Source organism: Solanum lycopersicum, chromosome 2, assembly GCF_036512215.1.
Source record: "Solanum lycopersicum chromosome 2, SLM_r2.1".
NCBI lineage: Eukaryota > Viridiplantae > Streptophyta > Magnoliopsida > Solanales > Solanaceae > Solanum > Solanum lycopersicum.
In genome coordinates, this window is record NC_090801.1 from 51,240,847 (window position 1) to 51,266,393 (window position 25,547).

The following is a 25,547-nucleotide window of genomic DNA, read 5'->3' on the forward strand; positions in this document are numbered from 1 at the left end:
CAATTTATGTTGCCCTTAAAAGCTAGAAAGTCCATCTTGTCTTTTTTCTTTTCCTGTTCATTCAATTTTTTACTCAATAGACACATATCAGATCACCACAATGCACATCCAGTAGCAACAAGTTTGTTACTATTAAAAGAAGTTTAATAGGAACAGGAAGTATATGGATAAGGCAGAGTACATACAAAGCTAAGATACAACTGCAATTCAATGGTCTAGAAAGTTGCAACCAAAAGGTAGCATATTGAAATGTAAATGTAATATTTTTTTCCATCCCCCACCCTCACTGGAAGGTCAGGTAAGAAGACCATTCATCAGCTCTTCATTACATTCCTCCATGGAAGTGCCAGTAATATCAGTAAGATCTTGAGGGGTAGCTTCATTCTCCTGAGATTGAAGTTTCTTCTGCACCTTGGGAGTTCTAACCCTCCTTTTTACCCTGCGACTAAAGAAATATGATTAACCTACATATCATGAACTTGATCAACTTAGAAAGACTGATTTTATAACTAGGTCCACATCTTAGTTATGCTGATTCCAGGTGACAGCTAAACATCAAGACAGATACCAAGGTCATTTCTGATTATCTGAAGGATAGAACAGTGGAAAAGTGTCCACCCCTAAAGGGAGGAGGTTTAAGCAGTAATCAGAAAGGGAGTACTACAGTTTGCATATTCCAGAACAATGAAGAAGAATATATAAGGTGCTTTTATAAGACTATAAAGGTATCAATTCTAGTCAATGCATTTGTTTTCTTATTCTAGGCAACAAGCAGGGCAATCCTGAAATTCAGCATCTTTAAATAGCCAGCTAGAATAAATGGGAGCTCAGTCTTGGAAATCTCTATCAGTTTAATGAAGCATAGTATTTGAATTACCAACCTTAAAGAATTAATGTGCTTCTCAATGATTTCTTTCTGTTCAGCGTCAAAAGCAGACCATTTTTCATCTGATCCAGCAATATCACCAGTCCCCACATCTGCATATGGAATAGGCATAAAGGTCATTCAAATGCCAATTACCAAAATTAGAGTAAACTGTAATGCTTGAACCAACCTTGACATAAAAGAACGGATTTGTCACCGTAGCATTTTAGTGTCCAATACACTTTACCATCAGTGCCTGAAAAGAAAGGCTCCGTCCTAACAGCTTCAGATCTTTTATTACCTATTAGAAAAAAAACATAGTCAAAACTCAAATATACGGAAAGGATCAAATGATCAATGAAGTTACAATAGTCCAGCCATCATGAACAAATACGTATTTCTCATACAGAAAGGTTATTCAAGAATGAAGTGAAAGCCTGTGCGGGGAACTAACAGTCTATGTTAGTGTAATTTTGCTACGTGTCTCTTTACATGACAAAGCTTAGTGTGCTTGTCATCTCTGATTGCATGGAGCAGATGTTTGATGATTGTGAGAAAGGTAGAATTTCCTATCTTTCACTAGTCATTATATTACGGAAAGAGGGTTAACGGCTGATGACCTACTCACTGTATCATCACAGTAATGGCATAACGCCCACATGAACAACTTAAAATCTAGTAATATCTCATTCCATGTTGGGAAACTTTAGCATGACTGATTAGATATGCACATTTATGCGAGCCATATGGAAAAATAAATCAACTTAAACATGCATGTAGACTAAGCACGTACACTTGGAGTAGGTGTTCTTTGACTCCACCAAAGAAACATGAGCTTCTGCTAATTCACGTTTAATTTCAGAAAAAATTGCTTCATGTTCTGATAATGAGAGTAGAGCACCATTCTTCGCAATAATGGCTTGAGCTATCTCATTCTGCATTTTCTCCTTCAGGCGCTTCTCCTGTACAAGTAATAACATTTCATATATTTGCTTTCATAACTTGAAGCATAATGAGGTTTAAATTTTTTTCTATTATTATCTTCCACACCTCATTTTTTGCAGCAACAACTTTTTCTTTTGCTTCCTTTGCCTTTTCAGCAAAGTTTGAGTTTTGATCATCAATCCAGTCCCTTATCTTTCTGGAAAAGAAATATATATAAATTCACTTTCACAAAAAGACAGAAAAAACAGAACGTAATGAGGAAAGGAGAAAGCCAGGACATTTCTTACACAGTTCCAAGAACTTCGTCGCAGATAAAAGTTAACATCTTCAGCTTTTCTGAGGGATTCAAGTACTCAAATTCTTCAACATCATTACTCAAAGAATCTAATCTCATGGTTCTTGCAACACTGGGGGATTTCAAGATCAACATTTTGATATCAGCATAACATGAGTTTTTCCCTTCTATCAAGGTTTCTGCTGAAGATCTGGAAAAAAAATTTATATACAAGTGTTAGAAGATGCAAGAGATGTGCTCCTCAAGCAAATCTGAAGAAAAAAAGATATACTTTTCCTCTTCCTCCTCTTTCAGGAAAGATAGTAAGCTACTAAGAAACTGTATCGTCACAGAACATTTTCCACGTCGCGTACTTCTCCCCTGCAATATATCTCTGAGAACAGCCTCTGCTTGCCCCTTATTGATGTCTAGTATCTGTAAAAGTGAAAAGTAGAAGAATAATGGAAAAATGCTAAATTTGATCAGCTAATTGAGTAGACCTCCTAAATGCCACAGATCTAGATACAGAGAAGAGCCACAGGCAACAAATCAAGGCAATCATACTTGATAAGAAAGAACTGAATACTAAAAAACAGATTTTCAAAAACAATATGCGGAAAAACTAATGTTCAGCTTAGCAGCTGGCCATCAGGCATACCCCATGTACCAGTTTCCTAGATTTTGAGAGACAAATAAAAATAATGTATGGAAAAACAAAAGGTCACCTATGTGTAAGCAAGCATGAAACTCAGTAATGATTCTTTGACTAGTGTTTGTCCACATTACAGCATCAATGCGTGTAAAATATTTTTAACAAGATGCCATAATAGAATTTTATGGGTAATGAGTTGCTTGCCTTTCCGAAAACCATACAAAACTCTAAAAATTGTAAAGCATTCCCAACATCTCCTTGCTGTAAATCAGTGTCACCAATAGCTGTCACAGCAGTTCCCTGGGGCAATGGAGTCAAGGCAAAAGGATCATTATTTTCAATAATGTTATCTTTCAGAGAACCTTCCTTGAGAGATCTTTTCTCCTTGTTCTTTCTGAAATCTTGAGACTCTTCTGATAGAGTTTCTTCCACTGATTCAGAATCGCCTCTCTTGCTGTCAAATTCTGATTTTGGCTGTCCTTGCATCAACTTTTTTGGTTGGTTTTCACCATCATTTGGACCATCAAGTTCATTCACTACATTATCCTTCGACAATGTGCCCTCAGGCTTTACACTAGCCTTTTTCTTTTTACATCCCGCAGATTGCTTATCACTGGGACTTTTTGACAAGGCAGAAGAATTCACATTTATGCCAGTCATCTCTTCAATACAAGTTTCCTTCTCGCTATTTTCTGAAGAAACTATGATTTCCTCCTGTCAATATTGGGTAACAAGGTATAAGAGCTAACAAACAGACAAATACTTACTGTTACCAGTGCCATAATTATATAAAAGCAACATTACATTGTTTGAAACTTTTATCTTTTTCCGTGAGCCGCTCTTGTCTTTCAGAACTTTGATTTGATCAATATTTTCAATCCCAGTAAACTGCAGCATATCTGAAACAGAAGAATATCCAGTTGCCTTTGCTGTGCTCACAAGTTGACCAGTGGGTGGGAAACCCCGTTTCTTCCTGAGAATTGAGTCAGCAAATAACAAGATTAAGTGCCAGAAACCATCTCCAAATTCTTGTTTAAAAGAAAAAAAAATAGAACAACAAACTAAAGAAGGCGACGCACATGCAAAGACTGCAGTTACAAATGCCTCTACATTTTGGGCATTTCCAATCCTCCAAAAGTGATAATTCCATTGCATTCTCACCATACCTATTTTAAAAGCTCACGAAAACATAAGTACACATTTAAGATAAGAAGAACACTAGTTCTAAGAACAAATGAAAATGGAAAGTTCCTAACCTGTTTGATAGGCATTTATGACAAATATTAATTCCACAGAGCTTATCTTTTTGCTTGTTCTTACACCCAACCACAAAAGCAGTAGTCTTTTGGCGGCACTGCATGAAGTTAGGTAGAAGTTAGTACAACAGAACTTAATACAATATATGCTGAGAGAACAAAAGGTGAATGGTGGTAGGTTCATTAATCTGCAATGATATGCAGCAAGTAATGCAGAACAAGTGATGCAGGAGCAGCATGTCAATACAAATGACAGCTCAAATTAGCCAAAGTAATGAAGCGTAAAGCTCCACTAAGTTTTTCTTACTTCAGACACACTTTCCAAATTAAAGTATATTCAAATAATAACTTTTCCTTGAAACTATAAGGAAATCCACCCAAATCACTCTTCAGTTTTAGACTCTTCCATAAGAAAGAACTTTACCTCTCCAGTGAAATCAACATAAGAAAAAGACCATAGCTTTTCAATTATACTTGGTTGCTCAACAAAAATATGATTCACCACCCCCAAAATCTTAACGAATGACATCCACCCACCACACATCTGAAACCCTAGAAACCCTTTATAATCTATAAATAAACCTAATCAAGAACAATACATTCACTAGTCGATCTAATTAATAATCTAAATTAAAATCACTTATTCTACATATGGAATCAAACAATCCAACTCATAGTATAACAGCATGAACAGCAAATCATACATCTCTTTCCTAATTTTACAACACATTCCCAAAACCCCATATCCTCTTTATTATGTTCCCTTCTAATTACTACAACATAAAGTAAACACAAAAATGAAAAGGGTATACAAAAAAAAAAAAAAAGCACAAGCACAAAATCAGTGGAGTTACCTGATGACATGACTTGCCATCTACAGCATCCGGGCCAGTTTTTTGCTTTCTTTTTTTCACAGATCTCTTCGTATTACTGCTCTTCAGCTCAGAACCTGAAATCACAGCCATTGTATCCAGCAGATTAACGAATTCAAAGGGTTTTAGCTTCTTCTGATTTTTCAGAAATTCAAACAAATTGCTAGTTCTGATTTTTCAAAGATTCAAAGAAATGCAAGTAGCTAAACAGCATAGAGTTTATTGGTAATAGATTTCGTTTCTCTATCTTGTAATAATAGATTTTCTTATCATTCAATATTTAGATGGCGGGAAAATCGAATGTGAAAATTGAAATTCTTTGGATCGAAACGAAATTGGAATACCAAATTAACCCGCCATTGTCGACGCTACTGTAAATGTTGTCTCTTTAATCAATTGACTTTCTAATACTTTAAAAAAAAAAAAAATTGATGTATTTTTAATTTTTTTTTCACCCGACCCATCTTTGGCCAAGCCCGATTCTTAAAAGAAAAAGGTTAAATTTTAGTTTGATAAATATAAAAAAGATATATATATATATATATTAATAACTTTCGATACAAGTGAAAGATTTAGTCTAGTGATTAAAGATTACAAATATTTTTTAGAGTTGTGTAGTTTCGTTCACCACAAATATCATTTTATGAAAATAAATATTTTAAAAGGTTCTATCAACTTAGAAAATAATTTAGACTTATTTAATGAATTTTGGGGAGAAAATGACTATAATTTTATTTTACTAATTATTAATTTCGAGGTTTAATTATTTGTTCTAATATTTAAAGAAAATAATTTCATTTTGAACAATAAATTTCAAATCATATTTTTAGGAGAATGTTAGAATTGAAATCATAATATCAAATTACATGTTCAAATGTATGCCAAAAAGAAAAGCTTTACAAAAAAAAAAGATAGTAAGAAGTATTAGTTGAAATTTGAAAAAACAATTGAACTTAAAAGTAAGTATTGAGTTGATTATAATTTTTTTCCAATTAGTTAATTTAAGATTTAATTATTTGTTTAATATTTGAAGAAAATAACTTAATTATGAACAATAAATTTTAAATCATGCTTTTTGAATAATTTTTGAATCTCATGTTCAAACGTTGATTTGAAATCACGATTTTAAATTTCATATTGTATGTCCAAATGTATATGAAAAAGTTTTTAAAAATAGAAAGATATACTAAGAGTTTGGGCATGGGTTAGTCGAGATCTAACAAAAACAAAGTTATAATTGTATTCGAACAGAAATACACAATTGTAATTTTATGAGAAAAAAATTATTTTTAAAAAAATCATAAATTTATTTCTCAAACTTTTAAACTTCATATTATCGGGTTTGAAGTTGAAATAATCAACCATCTTGATAAACTCAATCATGCAAAATAATCTACAAACTTTTATGTATTAGAGTCAAAATTGATCTATGATCAACCAAATAGATTGCTAAGATAAAAATCATAGAGCAAACATTATTTTAGTCGGGTCAAGATCCGGCTAGCCCAATTGAGAGCAAAAATTTATCTTGATAAATAAATATTTGTGTAAAATAATCTACAAATAATCAGATATCTAAGCTAAAATTGATCTATGATCAAATTTAGAGATCCTTAATCTTGATAAACAAGCACTCCCAAAATAATAATCTACAAACACTCGATATCAGAATAAAAATATGTCTATTCTCTAACATATAAATTTATATTGATAAACAAACATTCATTTAAATAATCTATAAATATTTAAAAACACAGCCAAATTTGGTCAATGATCAAAACATGAAGATTCATAGACAAACACAAAAATTTACAGATTAAACATAAAAATTCACAATATAACATGATATTAGGATACAAAATTTAAAAAATGATAAAATTGAATGATATATCTTTAGGAGCCATAAGAACTGGATCTCCCAATCTACTATCCTTTTTTATAATGATTATGTCTAATCTAATAGTCGTTTATATAATGTTAGACAAGCACCAACTTATAAATGGCAAAAACCCTAATGGGTCTTTCAGATATGGGCTTTATTAGGTTAGGTATGACCCGCAAATTTAGAGATTCCTAATCTTGATAAATGAACACTCACATAAAAATAGTCTACAAACACTCTATATCAAAATCTAAATATTTCTATGACTCTCTAACATATAAATTTATATTGATAAACAAAAACACCTGTAACATAATCTACAAATATTTAGATATCAGAGCCAAAATTGATTTATGATCAAATATATTAAGATTCGTACATAAAGATATATCTTTATAAACAAACGCAAAAATTCACAGATTAAACATAAAAATTCACAATATAACATGATATTAGAAGACAAAATAAAAGATAATTGATAAATTGAATAATGTACCTTTAGAAGCCATAAGAACTGGATCTCCCGATCTACTATCCTCTTTTATAATGATTGTGTCTTATCTAATTGAATGATGTACCTTTAGAAGCCATAAGAACTGGATCTCCCGATCTACTATCCTCTTTTATAATGATTGTGTCTTATCTAATTGAATGATGTACCTTTAGAAGCCATAAGAACTGGATCTCCCGATCTACTATCCTCTTAATGATTTTGTCTAATCTAATTGAATGATGAACCTTTAGGAGCCATAAGAACTGGATCTCCCGATTTACTATCTCTTTTATAATGATTGTGTCTAATCTAATAACTGTTTATATAATCTTAGACAAGCACCCACTTATAAATGACAAAAAAATATAATGGCCCTTTCCATTATGGGCTTTATTTGGTTAGGTATGACCAGCAAATTTAGAGATTCCTAATTTTGATAAATAAGCACTCGCATAAAAACAATCTACAAACACTCTAATATTAAAATCATAACATGTCTATAATTCTCTAACATAAGAATTTACATTAGTAAATAAACACTTCTGTAAAATAATCTACAAATATTTAGATATCAGAGCCAAAATTATTCTATAATCAAATATTTGAGATTCGTACATGAAGATTCATCTTTATAAATAAACATAAAAATTTACAGATTTAACATAAAAATTCACAATATAACATGGTATTAAGACACAAAATAAAAGATAATTGATAAATGAATGATGTACCATTAGAAGTCATAAGAGCTGGATCTCCCAATCTACTATCCTCTTTTATAATGATTTTATCTAATCTAATTGAATGATGTACCTTTTGGAGCCATAAGAACTGAATCTCCCGATTTACTATCTCTTTTATAATGATTGTGTCTAATCTAATAATTGTTTATATAATCTTAGACAAGCACCCACTTATAAATGACAAAAACCCTAATGGGCCTTTCCATTATGGGCTTTATTTAGTTAGGTATGCTCAGCAAATTTAGAGATCTCTAATCTTGATAAATAAGCACTCGCATAAAAATAATCTACAAACACTCTATATCAAAATCATAACATGTCTATGATTCTCTAACATAAGAATTTATTCAGTAAACAAACACTCCTGTAAAATAATCTACAAATATTTAGATATCAAAGCCAAAATTAATCTATAATCAAATATTTGAGATTCGTACATGAAGATTCATCTTTATAAACAAACAAAATTCACAGATTAAACATAAAAATTCACATTATAACATGATAGTATGACACAAAATAAAAAGAATTGATAAAATTGAATGATGTACCTCTAGGATCCATAAGAATTGGAGCTCCTGATCTACTATCCTCTTTTATAGTGATTGTGTCTAATCTATAGCCGTTTATATAATGTTAGACAAACACCCACTTATAAATCAAAAAAACCCTAAATGAGCCTTTTTGTTACGGGCTTTATTAGGTTAGGTATGACCGCCACACCATGTAGGTGTCATTTAACACATTTTAATCATGCTAAATTTTCTACACGTGATTATCAATTTTAAAAAATATGTGTTGTAGTAAATATTATTATTTATTTAAGTGAAGATTTTAATAATAAGGTTTGCACAAAATAATATTACAAAATCTTCTGTATATGTTCAATGTGGATCATAATATATATTCTCGTGTTCAGTTAAACATATGAAGAGGGTCAATGAAATATTTTACTTGGTTAAATGAATATATTTATTTAAATTTGCTAAGGTTCAATTGCGTTATTTGTCGTATCTCAATAATATTGTCTTATAGATGATACTTGTTTTTTTTTTCTTGACATCTAATTAGATGTGTTTGCACATATATTGCAGTTATACTGTACAGATGTCATATGAACATGTAAAGTGAACAACTATATTTTATTTTTTAGAACTAATTTTTATATATTGATTTGGATTTTAAAAGTTATAACATAATAAATGATGTTTTTGTTGTTGACTATCATATGGACTTCTCAACTGACTGTGTAAATAAATCAGAGCTAGTTGTCTGACTATCCATTGTTAATTGAGAAATGTTTTTTTTACCAGAAATCTAAAAGTAAAATTAAAAAATATATTCTATGTGTGAAGTCATATATATATATAATCATATTTTTATCTTACATCCAACAAAGATGGAGTTCATATACTTGTAAACAATGTTCAATTTATTCAATAAAGCATGATGAGCCAGAGGAAAAACAACAACATTGTGCTATAACATATATAGGTAATATAATAATATGAAAAATTATTGGTAAAAAGTAAATATAAGAAAAGATGAAAGATAGAAATAATTAAGGTAATAATTACGAGAATTTTCATAATCTTATAACTAAAGAATGATAAAGAGTGTGAAAAACATTTGAAATAATTAGTAATAACTAAGAAAATTTGTAATGTTATAACTAAAGATTTAATTTGCAATAGTTATATTTCTAATAAATTTTATACTAAGATAAATAAATAGGACATTTAGTCAATGTTGCTATAGTTTTATATACTCATAAGATTTTAATTTAGTGCAGGAACAAAATGAAAATGTATATTCCATAAAAATAAAATTTATACGGTAAATGATAGTTTTTAAATGATTCTTATATATTCACATATTTTTCACATTTGTTGCGAGTACTTTTAAAAAAAAAACTCAGAATAATTTAAAATAATATATTCTAAAGTTAAAATATCTTGTTAACTTGATAATACATTTGTGACATATATAAACTTTAATTTAAATAAAAATACCAATGTATGTATATGTGTGCGTGTGTGCATGTGTGTGTGTGTATGTGTCTATATATATATATATATATATATATATATATATATATATATACACACACATAAACTTTTTTTCCCTCTAAAATATTGTTATATTAAATACCGGAGAAATATTGAGTGAATGAAAAGGGCATATACGTTTCTCTAATCCTCAAGATAAAATGTCTCCTCCTTTTGCTTAATTCGTCTATTGTTAGCAACACATTGAAGCATATCATCAAAGGGGAGTTAACACCACAACCATGCACTTAGCAAGTTACAAAGGGAGACCACTATTACCAATTGATTTAATTTTGATCTGATAAAATTATGCAGAAAAGGCAGCACAAGACTGTCATACAACTAATGACCTTTTCGAGAATTCACAACCCTTTCAAAAAGTCACAACTTATTGAAAAAGTCACAACTATTTGGAAATGCACAACTCTTTGGAAAAGTCACAACTCAATGAAAAATGTACTTTTTGTGTCTTATCGAAATAGTCATGACCTTTTGAGAAGTCACAACCCTTTGAAAAAATCATAAATTATTGAAAAATGACATTTCCTAGAAGTCACAACCCTTTCAAAAGTCACAACTATTTGAAAAGGCACAACTCTTTGAAAAAGTTACTACTCAATGAAAAATCACAACTCACTTAAAAAGTCACAAGCAAACATTGAATGGTCACTTTTTTTCATATCAAAGCACTTAAATATCCCTACTCTCCTTTTCCTTGCAATTATTTATTTTTATTTTTACAAAAATAATATATATATATATATATATATATATATATATATATATATATAAAATTAAGGATATTATAGTAATTTAACATTCAAGTTAGGAGTTCGTGTTTTTAAGTTAATATAAATATAGATTGTATGCTACGTAAGAAAAAGGTCGACACTTGTAGAAAGATTCTAAATAAATATAGACTTCATATATTGTAACATCTCGTTACTCGTAGTAGCCTAGAATAAGCTATATGGTAGGGAAGCCCTTGGAAAGATCTTTTCAACGGTGTCGAGTTTGCACAATTTTTCTATCGTATGAAGGAGAAATGCCTTTCGAAAGTTGGATTGTTGAAGTAAGGAAAGTCCAATCCGGATTTAAGGAAGGGAAAACTAGTCTTTGCACCCATTTAAATACTAATTCATTTTAGGGCATGGGAGAAAATAGAAGAGAAGGAGAAAGGAGTGATCAAGGTTTCGTCAAGAACGTCAAGGGATTTCGAGTGGAATTCATCGGGGGTGATCCCTATCAAGGTATGTGAGCTCTTTCGTGTTTGGTTAATTCATCCGCACACCAATCTTATTTCAGTTCAGAAGTTTTAGAACTGATTACATGATTATAAGTGAATTCTTGATAATCTTGTCGAATCCCTTTTATGGTTGAGTTGATTGCAAGCCCATATTTGTTGATTAGTAGTTTCCGATGTTGTTTTTGGGTTTAAATCTGATGGATATTGAAGGTATTGATGCTTTTAGGGGTTTGAGGATGAAACCATGGAGGTTTAGGAGATTTGGAACCAGAAAACGAGTTGAAAAAATCGTCAAGCCCGATGCATCGCGCCTACAGTCAAAAGAGAGCCTCAGTCAACTGGGGCCTGGTGTGGCACACCACCAGTGCGGCAGAACCAAACCTCAATCAACTGAGGCTAGCGCAGCACGCCACCAGTGCGCCTGGATCGGCGTTTTTTGCCAAATTTTCATAGTCTAGCCTTTTTAAGTCCTTCTAAGGTCATTAACACCTTCCGATGATTCTAATTACTTCAAATGATTTCTAAACACCAATAAATCACTAAAGAACGTAAATCATAACCTTGAATCCATAATCCAATTCAAGAAAAGTTAAGATCAAAGTCAAAGGAGTTAAGAGTTAGGTCTAGAAGTTAAGAAGCAAGTCAAAAGTAAAGTTTCTTTAAGTTTTCAAGAGTTTTCATCAAATGCTTTAACTTCGTTTTAAGACTCAAGTTTCAAGTCCGAGTAAAGAGTAAAAGTGGAAGTCTTTTCCTTTACAGAAATATACAGGAACTAAGTATTCCCTAGAAGTTGGTTAAGAAAGTTTTCAAGTTAAGCAAAGAGTAAAAAGTTGAGTTCAATTCCCAAAAGTTATAAGGGAACTAAGTATTCCCTGAAAGTTTATAAATGTTTTCACATTTAGGTTAAGAACGTAACTGAGATTTCCAAAGAGCTTTCGGGCTAGTTTTCAGAAAAGAGTAATCGCTTTTTAAATAAAGGAAGAGAGGAAACTGAGATTTCTAAGATAGCCATTTGAGTTAAGTTTTAAGCACTAATCTCAAACATACAAGTAAGTATGTTTTTAAAAACATAAGAGCTAATATAATGATATTTTTGGGAGTAGTATTGAGCAGCGATATAGGGGAGAGTTCAGATAACTCCCAAATTCCATAAATCATGTAGCCACCATGGGTAGAAAAGGGTCATACTTTTTAGATGATTCCTTTAGTACTTTTTAGCATAGACTAGTGGATCCATTAGGCAGTTCAGGTTCTATATCGATGGCAAGGCGTAGGACGAACCTGACAGCATGAGGGAAAACGTTGTATCATCACTCTAGCTCTTAGGTGATGGTTGTCGGTTGGAGTTATATATATATATATATATATACACATACACACACACACACATCAGTTTAATTGTATCATACATACATCTCAGAGTTATTTGTATCCTTGTATACATTTAGAATTTTCAGCATGTTTTCAAACAACTTTCTTTATATTGGACTTGTGCTTAAATTGTTTTATATTGAAATGAGTCAGTCATATTGGGTTGAGCCAGGTAAGTTCTTCTGTTTCTTTCAAACTCTTTCTAGCCTCTGTTGTTTAGCATTCAACTCGCATACTCGTACATCCAATGTACTGATGCCAGTTGGCCTGCATCATCTTATGATGCCGACGCAAGTAACCAGGATCAATACCTAGTGCCTCGTTGATCCAGTTTGAGCACTCAGAGTCAGTGGTGAGCCTCCTTGCATTCCGGAGGACTCTTTTATTGCTTTATAGCCTTTTCATTTATAGAATGTTGCAAGGTTTGTTTCAACATTCATCTTAATATTATAGAGGATTCATAGACAGATAGTCAGTCAGATAATCAGTTTTAAGTCTCTGTTTATTTTGTATTTCAGATGTTCTCTTTTGAGGCTAAAGTGCCATTTTGGCCAAGACATTTTTTTTAAGTTATCTTGTGAGAATGATTCTTACTTATTTTTTAGTTAAGTCTTCCACTGAGTTAAGTAAGTCAGGTCAAGGGATCGCTCAAGGTTAGCAATGGTCATTGGATGCTCGACACATCCAGGGTGTAAGCTCGGGGCGTGACAATTGCAATACAATTTGTAGACAACCATGTATTTCATGAGCATACTAAACATATCGAAATAAATTGTCATTTTATTCGAGAAAGGATACAACAATTGCTAACTAAGACCATATGTATTCACAAAACTGATCAACAAGCAAATTTGTTGACAAAGGCATTGGGTCGAGTCCAACATGATATTCTGACTGACAAGCTTGGATTATTGAACTTGTTCAGCTTGAGGGGAGTAATGAAATTGGCTAATGATTAGTTACTCATTATTTGCATCAATGTATATATATAGATGTAGTGGTCAGTATCATTCATTCAGTTGAGATGAATAAAAATTGTTTCTTCTTCTCTAATCATTTCAACCCCTAAGTTCAATAATATCCATTAAAGCAGTCCTAGTTTGGAAAAAAATAATTCTATAATAATATTTATATTTTTTTATTAATATTTTTTGGTGTAGTTCTTTGTCCTCCGATTTATCATCGACATGATTTATAACTATAAATCACGCATGACTTTCTAATTATTTTGATCTTAACAAGACCTACGAAGAATAGTAAGAAACGTGAGCATGTTGTAGAGAATGTGACAGAGCAATTAACAATATAGATAAACAAAATGATGTTGAACAAATCCATTACATGCAGCTAGATACATTATATATTTTTGATTAAAAATTTATGTATTTTGTTTTTCTGATTTCACTCTTTAAACCTTTTTATATAGAAAAAAAATTAATATAGAAAGTTGACTTTAAAATAATATATAAAATTGTCATAAACAGAAGCATAAGTTATATGAAAATAAGAAAAATCATAATCTACATGTACTAAACTAATGAGAGAGCTAGAAACTTAACTAAATTAGATCCCTCATTTAAATAACCCAGACTAAATCTAAAAAGGTCCTTTTGATTTATGATGATGATTAAAAAAATTATATATTGTATAGAGCTACATGTCATTTTTTTTAAAAAAAATCTTGTTAATATAATTTTTAAAATTTTTGACATGTGAATGGACCCTTATTTCCACGTAATTAAATTTTTATTTCAATATCTCAAGTTATAATTAATTTTAATTCTTTTGTAAAAGTCTTGTTATAATTATTACTAGGAAAAATACTTCATAATGTATTACAAAGTTACATTAACAACTCTTGTACAATCTGCAACAACAGTGTAGTGACCAGTAGACACATCTTCTTAGTAGTTAGAATGTTACATTTGCTAAAATATTTTTAAAAAAAATCATCAAATCACTAGTTACTCCAATTCAACAATATGTTTGCTACCCTCCTACTATGGAAAATTGTATTTTTCCTTCGTATTGTGTCACATTTGGCTCAATAGAAATCACAACAAATTCAATATGAGACTTTGAGTCCTCCATGAAGTAATTATAATTGCTCACCTCTACCACATTCCTATTATCAAAATCGAAATAGACTCACTGCAGTTATATAAACGATATATCAGGGCACTGTAGTAGTAGTAAGATTAGTCTTTTGTATGTAATAAAACTTGGTAAAATTTGCCAATTTTGATATTGTAATAGCTACTTATATATGAAATCTAATAAAAGGGACAAACTAGTTTGTCGATTAGGTAGAAGTCCTTCAACTTTCAAAAATTAGGTAGACGTGACAAATAATATATATTAGATTAAAAGATGTTTTCATAATAGTCTCAAACTTTTTATTTTTACACTTTAATCCAACAACTCTCGTAGCTATCGAAACAACTTCTTTAATCGTTCGACAACTATGATAGTTGTCGGTACCACTTCTTTAGTCGTTCGACTACTTCAATAGTTGTCCAAACAACTACGAAAAATGTTATTAGTTTAGTCCTTTTATTAATATTAAAAAAATAAAAAAGTAAACAAAAATAAAAGAGGCCCACTTGTCTTATTTTTTTATGTATAAATTATAGGAACCACATATTATAAATACAAAATGACCATTTATCCCTTTAAGAATTGAAATTACTAAAAATCCCTTAAAAAGCAAAGAACCGGGATACATCAGTCTGGCACGGGATACATAAGAACTGATACATCAAAGTTAAAGGCTGTTGCGATTAATTAGGGTTAATTAACGTGATTTCTGTTATTCTTAACTGAAATCACGTAATTAATGGTCATCAGATTGTGTAACGGATTAGTAGGGATACATCACTCTGGCAAGGGATACATCACTCTGGCACGGGATACATATTAACTGATACATCATAATTAAAAGGCTGCTGCGATTAATTAGGATTAATTAACGTGATTCCTGTTATTCTTAACTGAAATCACGTAATTAATGGTCATCAGATTGTGTAACTAATTAGTAAATTCAAATTTTAAATCAGATTAGCTTCATAATTCAAAAATATTCGTGTAAAGGTTGATCTGCATACTAAGAATTCAAAAAAAAAAGGTTTTGAAGATAAATATCTCAATTCTGCTGCGGCATTCTGGAATTTGGGTAAGCAATATTAATTATGAAGGTTACAAAGTTGATGGAATTGTTGTTAGCCATTCTATTTCGTTTGTGAATCTGAAAACGTTGATTTTAGCAGAGCTTGAGATCGACAATGTTACAAAGGATATTGAAATACGATACATTGTCGAGGGAAGCTCATGTCCGTTGAAAATCAAAAACGACATGGGTGTGAAACTTTGTTTTGAAGTGAAAAAGAATGCAACTGGAATTGGCATGTATCCGCTTTGTATTGATACAACTGATAAAATTGTTGGGGATATACGTAATTTTGACTGTTCATCAGGTGAAGTCATATGCGTGGAAGGTACCGAAAGAGATACTGAAGCTCTTGCTCTGGTCGAGTCTAGAATTTGTGACTTTGCTGTTTAATTATGTGCCAAATTTAAACTCCAAATTTTATAAATAAATAGATTCAACAGTGGTGCGTTTTCAATGTAACAGTAATGATATAGGAGTTTGTTTGTGTATGTGATGTATCATATACATGAATATTATTTAAAAGATGTTATGTGTTCCGTGTATATTGTATTTTGAGATATTCAAGTGCACAAAAAATTGATTTGTTCAATTGTTTACTATATGATTCGTGTATACATACTTATGAGTTATAAATTTGATATATTATATTCAACAGTGTTTGGGTTTCAGTTTTACAGTAATTCAAGCTGGGCTTATTTGTAACCAGTTATGTATCAGATACATTCATTTTAGTGAAAAATATGTTATATTTTTCGTGTATACTCCATCATGAGTTATTCTAGTGTCCCAAAACTTGACTTGTTCAAATGTGTACGACATGTTTAGTGTGTACAGCCTTATGAACTGTAATTTTGATATAGTACATTCTAGTGGTGCGTTATACTGTAATAGTAATCAGGGTTAAGTTTGTTTATGTATATGATGTATCATATACATTCATATAATTCAAGTTGCTAAATATATAACTGCAATATTTTTTCAAGTATATATTATACTTATGTATCATATACATCATTTGTATAAAGTGAAAAAAACTTAATAATGTATCATACACATTAGAACTTAAGTGTAATATACTTCAGTTTGTAAATTAGCTGTCAAAATAACTTAAAATGAAACACTAAAAAATTTGTAAAGCAACAACTGTTTCTAAAAAAATAACTTGAAAAAATATAACATTCATAACTAATAAAATATTGTAATACCAATAAGCTTTTAGAAAAACACAAAAGATAATTGTCTTCAACACAAAACAACATATAAACTTGTTCATCCTGTCCCAGCTACGTATAATAAGTTACACAGTTGATGTAACTTTTCTTGGCCTTTTTTTCTTGATTTCTTCAGTCTTCTTCTTTGGCTCATCATTGTTGTTCTTCATCAACAATGGGTCATGCAATCGCTTAGATCTATTCTCAGCCCACAGCTCATCATCAGAATCATACACACATTTGAAATTACCACACTCTTCCATGATATTTGTAAACTCACACAATGACTTGAATGAATGAGAAAATCTAGTTAGATGGAAAGATAGTCCTACAAAATAACAAATAGATATGGATGAAAATTTGAAGGGAATTCAAAATTTACCTGCAAGTGGAATGGGGAATTAAAAGTAGAAAAGGAATAAAAATTAGTAAACTCACACGATGAATAAGCTGAAGGAGAAAATTTGGTAGATGGAAAGAGAGTCCTAGAATATCAAATAGATATGGATGAAATTTTAACTGGAATTCAAAATTAACCTGCAAACGTGTGGAATGGGGAATTAAAAGTAGACAATTATACACCTACAATGTAGGGAAATAAAAAGGAAAAGGAATAAAAATTAATATGGTAAATTTTAATTGGGGATGTTAATGGGGAAGTGGGTAGCTTAAAAATAGGATTTAGTTTTTGGTAAAGTAAAACTTGCCAATTGGGTGAAAAAAAGGTGAAAAATCTTGATGTATCTTTTATATTTTTTGAATTGGGGGAATAAGGGATTTTTGAAATTTTTAAAATAAGTTGGGATAAATGGTTATTAAGATAATTAAAGTAGTGTATTTAAGTAATTTTTCCTTTTTTTAATTAGAAACTTACGAGGCACTTTTAGCTCACTTTTCCTACTTAACTAAATAAATAGTCTAGTTTCAACAAGAAAAATACATAAAATACCCTTAAGATTTGACATTTAAATTAAATTTACTTAGAGCCCTATTTTAATTCTTATTGGAGTTAATACAAGGATCCAATTTTCTTTTTCTTCACCGTTAAGCAAATTTTCTTTAAAAAGAGAATGAATCACACACTACAATACCCAAATCATCTTATTATGAAAAATATGTTGTAGATCCGATTTTGTCAAATAGTGTTCCATGAAGATACTTTAGTACCATATTCATTCTTGCGCTAGTTTTTTTTTTATTTTATAACATCATCACTATTAAAGTTCTTACATCTTTTATCTACTCAAATCTAGTCTCCACCCAAAGCATCAAAAGAACATATGTTAGGAGGGTTAAAGATAAAATTGTTAACTGACATTGCAATATCACAGCTAAATAGTGTTAGTACCTTCTATCAATGCAACAATCGTGTTCGATCAAACAGAACCAGAAAGTTTTTGGTCCACATGCCAATACAATTTCTCTTCCATGTAATTCCCACGGGGTAGAGTTTTCAGGCAAGTGTTTCAAGATTTTAAGAACAAAATATTGCCAGGATAATCAAATGCAAATTCAATCACACAAACATGCAAATGAGACAAAAAATTACGAGAAAAGTTATCAACACAAGCAAGTAATGCAACCAATTCAACTCTAATGATCATAGCACTACGCAATCGACTCAACCAGATATTCTTACCAACACTAAGACATGTTTTATATTGAACCGTTTCAACAGTGACACAACCATCGGAGATCTAAATTCACGATCTTGCTATATCCTCTCCACCAACATCCCCTATAAGAAAAGACTACAGGACTATGCTACTCTCTCATCACTGCTGCCCCTCGCCTGACTCAGGTTTTGAAGCTTCCTTGATGTCATCCCCAACATCATCCTGGAATTAGAATAGTTTACAACAAAGACACATTCAACATCAGCATGTCAATAGTTAAAACAAAGTGTAATGTTCCAGAATTTAGCAACCAGGACTAGCTTGTCCATTTTTCTGGATATACACAGGATAATCCCAAAAAAAGTTGTTAGTGCATGGACTAAATGTGTGTGTGTGTGTGTGTGAGAGAGAGAGAGAGAGAGAGAGAGACCGCATTGTCAGAAGTCCAAAGAGTGAGATTGTCTCGGAGAAGTTGCATGATCAATGTACTGTCCTTGTAAGATTCCTCACCCAGTGTATCCAACTCTGAGATGGCTTCATCAAATGCCTGCAATTAACAGCATTGCTTATAAATGTCTCCTCCAATAATAACAGGAATATATTTTTGTCTCAAGATTTTCTTTTTCAGATTGTTAACACATTTTTTACATACAAGTAGAAGACATACCGAAACCACATTTACAATGAGCAAAATAGAAGAGGACTTTTCAGTACTCCTAGCAAGTTTCTACAAATTCTAGGATTATTTCATACTTTATAGATAGGTAGAAACTCTGGGATTACTCATCTTTACTTTTCTTTTCTTGCAGCTTTCGTAGGGCCGCAAAAGTGTGTACTACTTTAATAGAGAAGGGAAAGACGGAAGGAAAGAAAAAACTAACTAAAACAAAGACAAACAAAATAGCACTTGAAACTAGGGGTGTTTGCGGCTCGGATTGGGTCAGCTTTTCTGTAACAAAAGAGCATCAAACCAATTAAGTCGGTTTTCCATTGCTTCAGTTATTGTCATGTTTTTCAGCTTATTTGGGGTTTATTTTGTACAAAAATATATATGATAATTTGCTTCCAAACATTAGGTGACTCTGAGCCTGTTTGGATGGGCTTATAACTTATGACTTGTAAGCATAAGCCATAAGTAAGAAATTCAAACTTATGGCTTATTCTTTTATTGACTTAAAACAAGTACTTCAAAGTACTTTTTTAAAAATTTTACCCAAAACATAAGCCAACCCAAACAGGCTATAAGTTCCAACATGACACTACCAAATCAGTTGCTCTTAAAGAAAAGAGAACATATGTATTTAATCGAAGTTATATAAGTAGCTTCCTCCAAAAAAAAATGTATGTATTGTCCAAGAATTTAGCCATTTCCATGGAATATAATAAGATTTGTTGCAATGAACTTTTTTTTGTGCAAAACATTGAAGATTTCATTAACAAGATATCTTGACGATATTTTAATTAAACAATGATGACTAATTAAAGAACTCGAAGACAAGTTTTGGACATGAAATAGATTCTGAGCTTGAGAAACTACAACTCATGAGTTTGAGATAACGGACATATGAAACTAAAACACATGAATCTCCTACTGTGGATGTCTGGCTATCTCTAGCCCCTAACAACAATTTTTAGTTTGATATTGAACTACTGAAAAGTTAAGGAAAAGAAGAGGTCCAAGCTAGTGTTTTCTAATGTCGATGTCATGTAGGAGGCTAAGATTGACAGTCATCGGCCAATCAGATGCAAATTTACCACTACAATAGGAATAAGATGCTGAATTTGTTCAGAGTTGGCTACATTATGCCAAGCATTGTTCAGGCAATGGATGCCATGCTATAGAAAGCAAAAATAGGAATAAATTTTGGACAGTGATTCCACATTCTGTAATACGGAAAATTCGGGGAAGAATAGGAGACACTCCAGGATTAAGTTCCCATATTTCAGTTTTTATTTTTGGAGCACTCTTAGTGTACAGATTTGTATAAATGAAGTTTTTTTTTCTGAAGAACCACTATTTCTACATAGCCCTGCTGTCGTGCGTATGTCTTGCACAAAGTGAATGTCTCTCAATGGTATCGTGGAAAGTACTTATCAAAATTAAGAAATGAGCCGCATGGAAAAGAATGCCAATATGATTCAATCACTTTGGTGGACTTAATTCCTCACATGGTTAATAGAAATACCTTAAACAATGTGGTAAAGAATTGTCATCATTGAGAGAACAATGGAGGTGATATAGCAGTTCAAATCAAGGATTTTCCTTGTGTAAACAAATGAAGCTACTGAGAGGGAGTCAAAGAAATGCTTGAACATGGGAACACAGTGGAGAGTAAGGATTTTAGTGCAAGTGAAAATGAGACAGAATATACACACTGACTTTAACTATCCATGATGAAGTCAAAGCAACATTAGACGAAATTATGGTGTTTAAATATGGGTAATTCAGGAATCTGGGTCTAGTGTTTCATGAATTTGAAAATCTATTTCATAAAGTTGAAATATGATGGGTAAGATGGAGGAGTTTACAGTACTGCAATAAGAAATTCCTATACTAGTGAAAGACAAGCTTTGTACAGCGGCGTGAGCCTATGACACAAACAATGTTATATGAAAATAAATGTTGTGCTTACAAGGTCAGTCATATAATAAGGCAAATGTTCGGAAAGATGTGAGACCAAACAAATTTAGACCGAATGTACTACTGCACACTTAGGACTTGAGACAAAAGAACCTGACTGGGATGATTTGGTTATATCCTATGTAAATCTAGCGTTCCACAGATGTACGAAAACTGAAGGTATAAAAGACGACAAGGTAGAACAAAAATAACAGGTTAAGATTTTGTCTCAAAGGACCTACATCCTTTGGATCTATGCAGACTTGTCGAAAAACAGAACTCAATGGAAGAAAAAGACTGATAGCAACAGAAACCAATTAGTTGCAGGTGCAAACAATCACGTCCAATTTGGTTATATTAGGAGTTCCTTTTAGTTTGTTTAGAAATTTGTATGTCCATGCAAAAGTACAGAACCACTTGCGCTAGAGAGCCCCTAATTGGTCCTCCTTAAGAATAAGGAGAACTCCTAATCAGTTTTAAAGAATAACTTATGTATGCAATGATTATATAAGAATTAAAATAAATTTTGAAATTAATATAGCCCATCCCAATTCCCAACTAATTAGGGTTCTGACAGAGTACTAGTGGCTGTTACCCTCAAACTAATTCTGCCTAAGATTACAATGTCAAATAACGGGGATTACAAAATATTCAACTCAGAAAAAAAGAAGGAAAAGATAGATAATTCCATCATCAAAGTTAAGACTCTAATTCATCCTACAACTCTAGTTATAAGAAGATGCTGTTGCTAGTCTTCTAAATTATCCTAACAGTTTAATGCAACTGACTTTGAGTACAGGAGCAAAAAGATTCGTTACTTGGGTTGCACAAGTCAAACTGTCAATTAAATGGTCATATTCGGGCACAAGCAAAAAGCTATTCAGGATGCATTAGATATAGGTTTAGAATTCCGAATTCAAACGTAATTCCTATCTCTAAGCGAGTTGAATGAAATTACACTCTTTCAATAGACTAGTTCATGCTATTTTCTTGTCTCATCGTCACCGAGTAATAGAAAATATCTATAACCAACATATAGGTACAAAGACAGCTAATTATAATGGAAGCACTGTAAGATGTACCCTACAGAGTGGTCAGATGAACTATCACCCTACGTTCAAAAGGATGTCCACAACTAACTGTACCTAGTTAAAGAACATAGCACTAAATACTTTGCTGCTAGGAGACTTAACATAGACAAGGACAAAAACCTGAATAAGCATCAATCGAAATTTTAGTATGGAAAACAACCTCAACCCAAGACAAGATACTGACAAGAACAGGAAACCACGGGAAAGTACGCAAGGTAAATAAGCTCTCCTTCCGGTTTGAAAAAGGAGAAGAATTATGCATTACGGAAAGACAAAGCACTTTACTCCAACCAGAGGAAATGGCAGGCATAAATCAAATCATTCAAAATATCAAAAAAAAAACATTCATATCACTCAAACAGCATACATCAAGCTTCATTGTCATTAGAAGGCACCAAAGGTAAAGTTGATTCCCAATCGAAACATACATGCATAGCTTGAAGTAGCACAACTATCTTTTCCCTTTTTTTTACAAAGAAATTAGTATGGTACAAGTAAATAAATGTTCCATAGACAAGCACGACACATCTCTATAAGAACTAGGAAGATAGTCCGACTAAGTTAGTTGACCAGAGAGAGAGAGTAATTCAAGTCAAGAATCAACAGAAGCATAGAATATTACCTGTTTCGCAAGGTTACAAGCACGATCAGGTGAGTTGAGAATTTCATAATAGAAAACGGAAAAGTTAAGGGCAAGTCCCAGCCTGATTGGGTGAGTAGGAGCCAGTTCAGCCAAAGCAATATCCTACAACAGAACACATTAAATTAACAGAATTGTTTATTACAAGGAGATACTGACAGTGTTCACCATAGATCACCTACCTGAGCAGACTTGTAAGCCAACAAAGTGTTCTCAGCTGCTTCTTTCCTCTCTGTCCCTGTTTTAAACTCAGCCAGGTACCTATGGTAGTCACCTTTCATCTTCAAGTAAAAAACTTTGGACTCAGCTGTTGAGGCCGATGGTATTAAATTGGACTCAAGGAGGCTCAAAATCCCATCACAAATCTTGCTAAGTTCAGCCTCAATTTTGCTTCTGTATTCTTTAATAGTATTGACATGGTCTTCATTTCCACGGCTTTCCTCCTTTTGCTCAATTGAAGAGATTATCCTCCATGAGGCTCTTCTTGCGCCAATTACATTTTTGTAGGCCACTGAAAGAAGATTCCTTTCCTCAACAGTCAGCTCCTCAACATCTGCTGTCTTTGCAACCTTCTCCATAAACTCAATCATTTCCTCGTATCGCTCAGCCTGCTCAGCCAGCTTAGCCAAATACACATTTTCTTCACGCGAAGAGTCAGCCATTTTTGTTGTATGTGAAATTACACCTGATTCAACAAATGTAAAGGTTATTGAACATCACATTCTGGATACCACAAAACATGCCATCAGAAACAGCTAAACAATAACTTCTGGATCTATCTATCACCATTCTCCACAATTAATTTCAAGTGAACCGAGTCCCTTTCTAATCATCGGCAGCAGGGTTCAATACCTCGTGAACTATTTCTGAGACAGTTCATTCCTATGAGCTTTACACAAGCTTCCACGTGTAATAAGAGGTGGTGACTATTAAGAAATTCATTTTCTCAAACCGTAGAATAATGGTTAAGCATTGTGCTACTACTCCGTATAGAGGCAGGTTTTTGCTTCTCAACTATAATTACAGGAGGTGATCGATTTGACCAAATCTGAACCTTTAAATTATAAAGTGGACATATGTTCTTTATTTATGCATACACCGGAAAAAACCTGGAGATTAACAACTGTTATGGAAAAGAGACCAATCCTACCAATAGCTTAGGGTACTGCGAAAAGCACTTCAGATGGGTCATGTTGTGTGCCGTTTGATATTAAAAGAATCTTCAGAAACTCCTCAGAATTCAGATACTAGTTAAGGCCTTAAGGGAGCACTTTGTGTAAAGTCATACCTTCAAACATTAACGGGAATTCACTACTTACTCTTTAATTTTATTTTAAAAAAATAAAAAAGCAACCCATTGCACTAAGCTCCCTCCATGCGCAGGTCCGGTGAAGGGCCAGAGCACAGAATCAATTGCACGCGGCCTTACCCTGCATTTCTGCAAGAGGCTGTTTCCACAGCTTGAATCACTGGTCTACTGGTCATTATTTTTTTTAAAAAAATGCATTAAAAAGACATTTACTTAAAACAGACTTAATTTACATATTTTCTTCAGGAGACACAAGATGCTATTTCAGTATTTGTAACTGTTGAATCTGACCACGAGTATTTAGCAAATACTGAATCTTCCGAGAGTGCTTTCAAATACTAAACTCAAGTGATAGTTTGAAATACTGATATGAAGGTGTATATCAGATTTATTTTCAAGTGAAATATTAGTTTCTATTCACCAATCTTCACAAACTCCTTTTCCAAGTAAAGTTTATGCCAAACCAGCTTCAACTTTCACGAAAAAAATTCCACAATTCCAATTTCAGATTCTCTTTCTTTTTTCTTCTTTTGTTACTTAAATCATAACTTATCTACCAACCGATCTAAATACTTTATCTTCCTTGTGTTTTTGTCAATTTATTGACCTAGCACTGTTAAATCGAGGAGATAAAAATTAAAAATAGCATAGGTTCTGCTTCATTTCTCAACTTTCCTGTTACTATATGATACCTTCAAAATTACTCAAATGTTAGAAAAACTAACAATAACAATAAGCACGAAAGCTTTACAGATATAGATAGATAGTTATGAACTGACTAGATTCTCCCATAACGCTAGCTAAGCTAATAGTATTAGCTACCTTCAATTAAATCTACAAGTGAAATGAATCGAATAAATTCAGATATGAAGCAATCAGTTGGTCAAAATTTACAGATCTACAGTTACAATACTAATATGAAGAACGGAGCATAGCAAAACGATAGATCTAGTTCGTGAAAACCCTAAATCTAATATCATCGATAGCAAAATCCGAATGAAAATAGAGTGGAGAAAGTACCTGGTTCTCTTGACGGAAGAAGAAAGCAAGATGAAAGTAGAGAATGTAGACTTGACTTAAATAGAGGTAGATGATGTATGGAGGTAAATAAGACCTAGTGTGTTAAGGGGTCGTTTGGCTGTACTTCTGGTAGAAGTATTAGAAATGCATGATTTTATTTATTTTATTTTATTGAAGAAAAAAAAAGATATATAAATTATAAATAAATGGTTGAGTTAGCAGGT

The 25,547-nt window shown here is 32.1% G+C and overlaps 2 protein-coding genes across 3 annotated transcripts; both read right to left on the reverse strand.

Annotated features, from left to right (window-relative positions):
- Window positions 1–107: 107 nt before the first annotated feature.
- Window positions 108–5,273, reverse strand: LOC101259506 (uncharacterized). Of its 2 annotated transcripts, none has more exons than XM_010318892.4 (12): window positions 4,847–5,273; window positions 3,993–4,090; window positions 3,816–3,902; window positions 3,541–3,709; window positions 2,941–3,450; window positions 2,377–2,519; window positions 2,098–2,295; window positions 1,916–2,006; window positions 1,659–1,827; window positions 1,056–1,166; window positions 882–978; window positions 108–445 (listed from the first exon to the last, which is right to left on the reverse strand). In XM_010318892.4, the coding sequence occupies exons 1-12, from the start codon at window positions 4,955–4,957 to the stop codon at window positions 295–297; spliced, it is 1,935 nt and encodes a 644-aa protein (XP_010317194.2). In that variant the 5' UTR covers window positions 4,958–5,273; the 3' UTR covers window positions 108–294. The 2 variants fall into 2 exon arrangements, with proteins under 2 accessions (XP_010317194.2, XP_004233500.2); XM_004233452.5 differs by having other exon boundaries at window positions 108–439; window positions 4,847–5,269.
- A 13,267-nt stretch (window positions 5,274–18,540) lies between these two features.
- Window positions 18,541–25,359, reverse strand: tft4 (14-3-3 protein). Its single transcript, NM_001247078.1, is given in 5 exon segments — window positions 18,541–18,865; window positions 19,074–19,190; window positions 22,977–23,099; window positions 23,177–23,679; window positions 25,324–25,359. Coding segments are annotated over 4 exon segments (783 nt in total). The 5' UTR covers window positions 23,657–23,679; window positions 25,324–25,359; the 3' UTR covers window positions 18,541–18,802.
- Window positions 25,360–25,547: the final 188 nt, after the last annotated feature.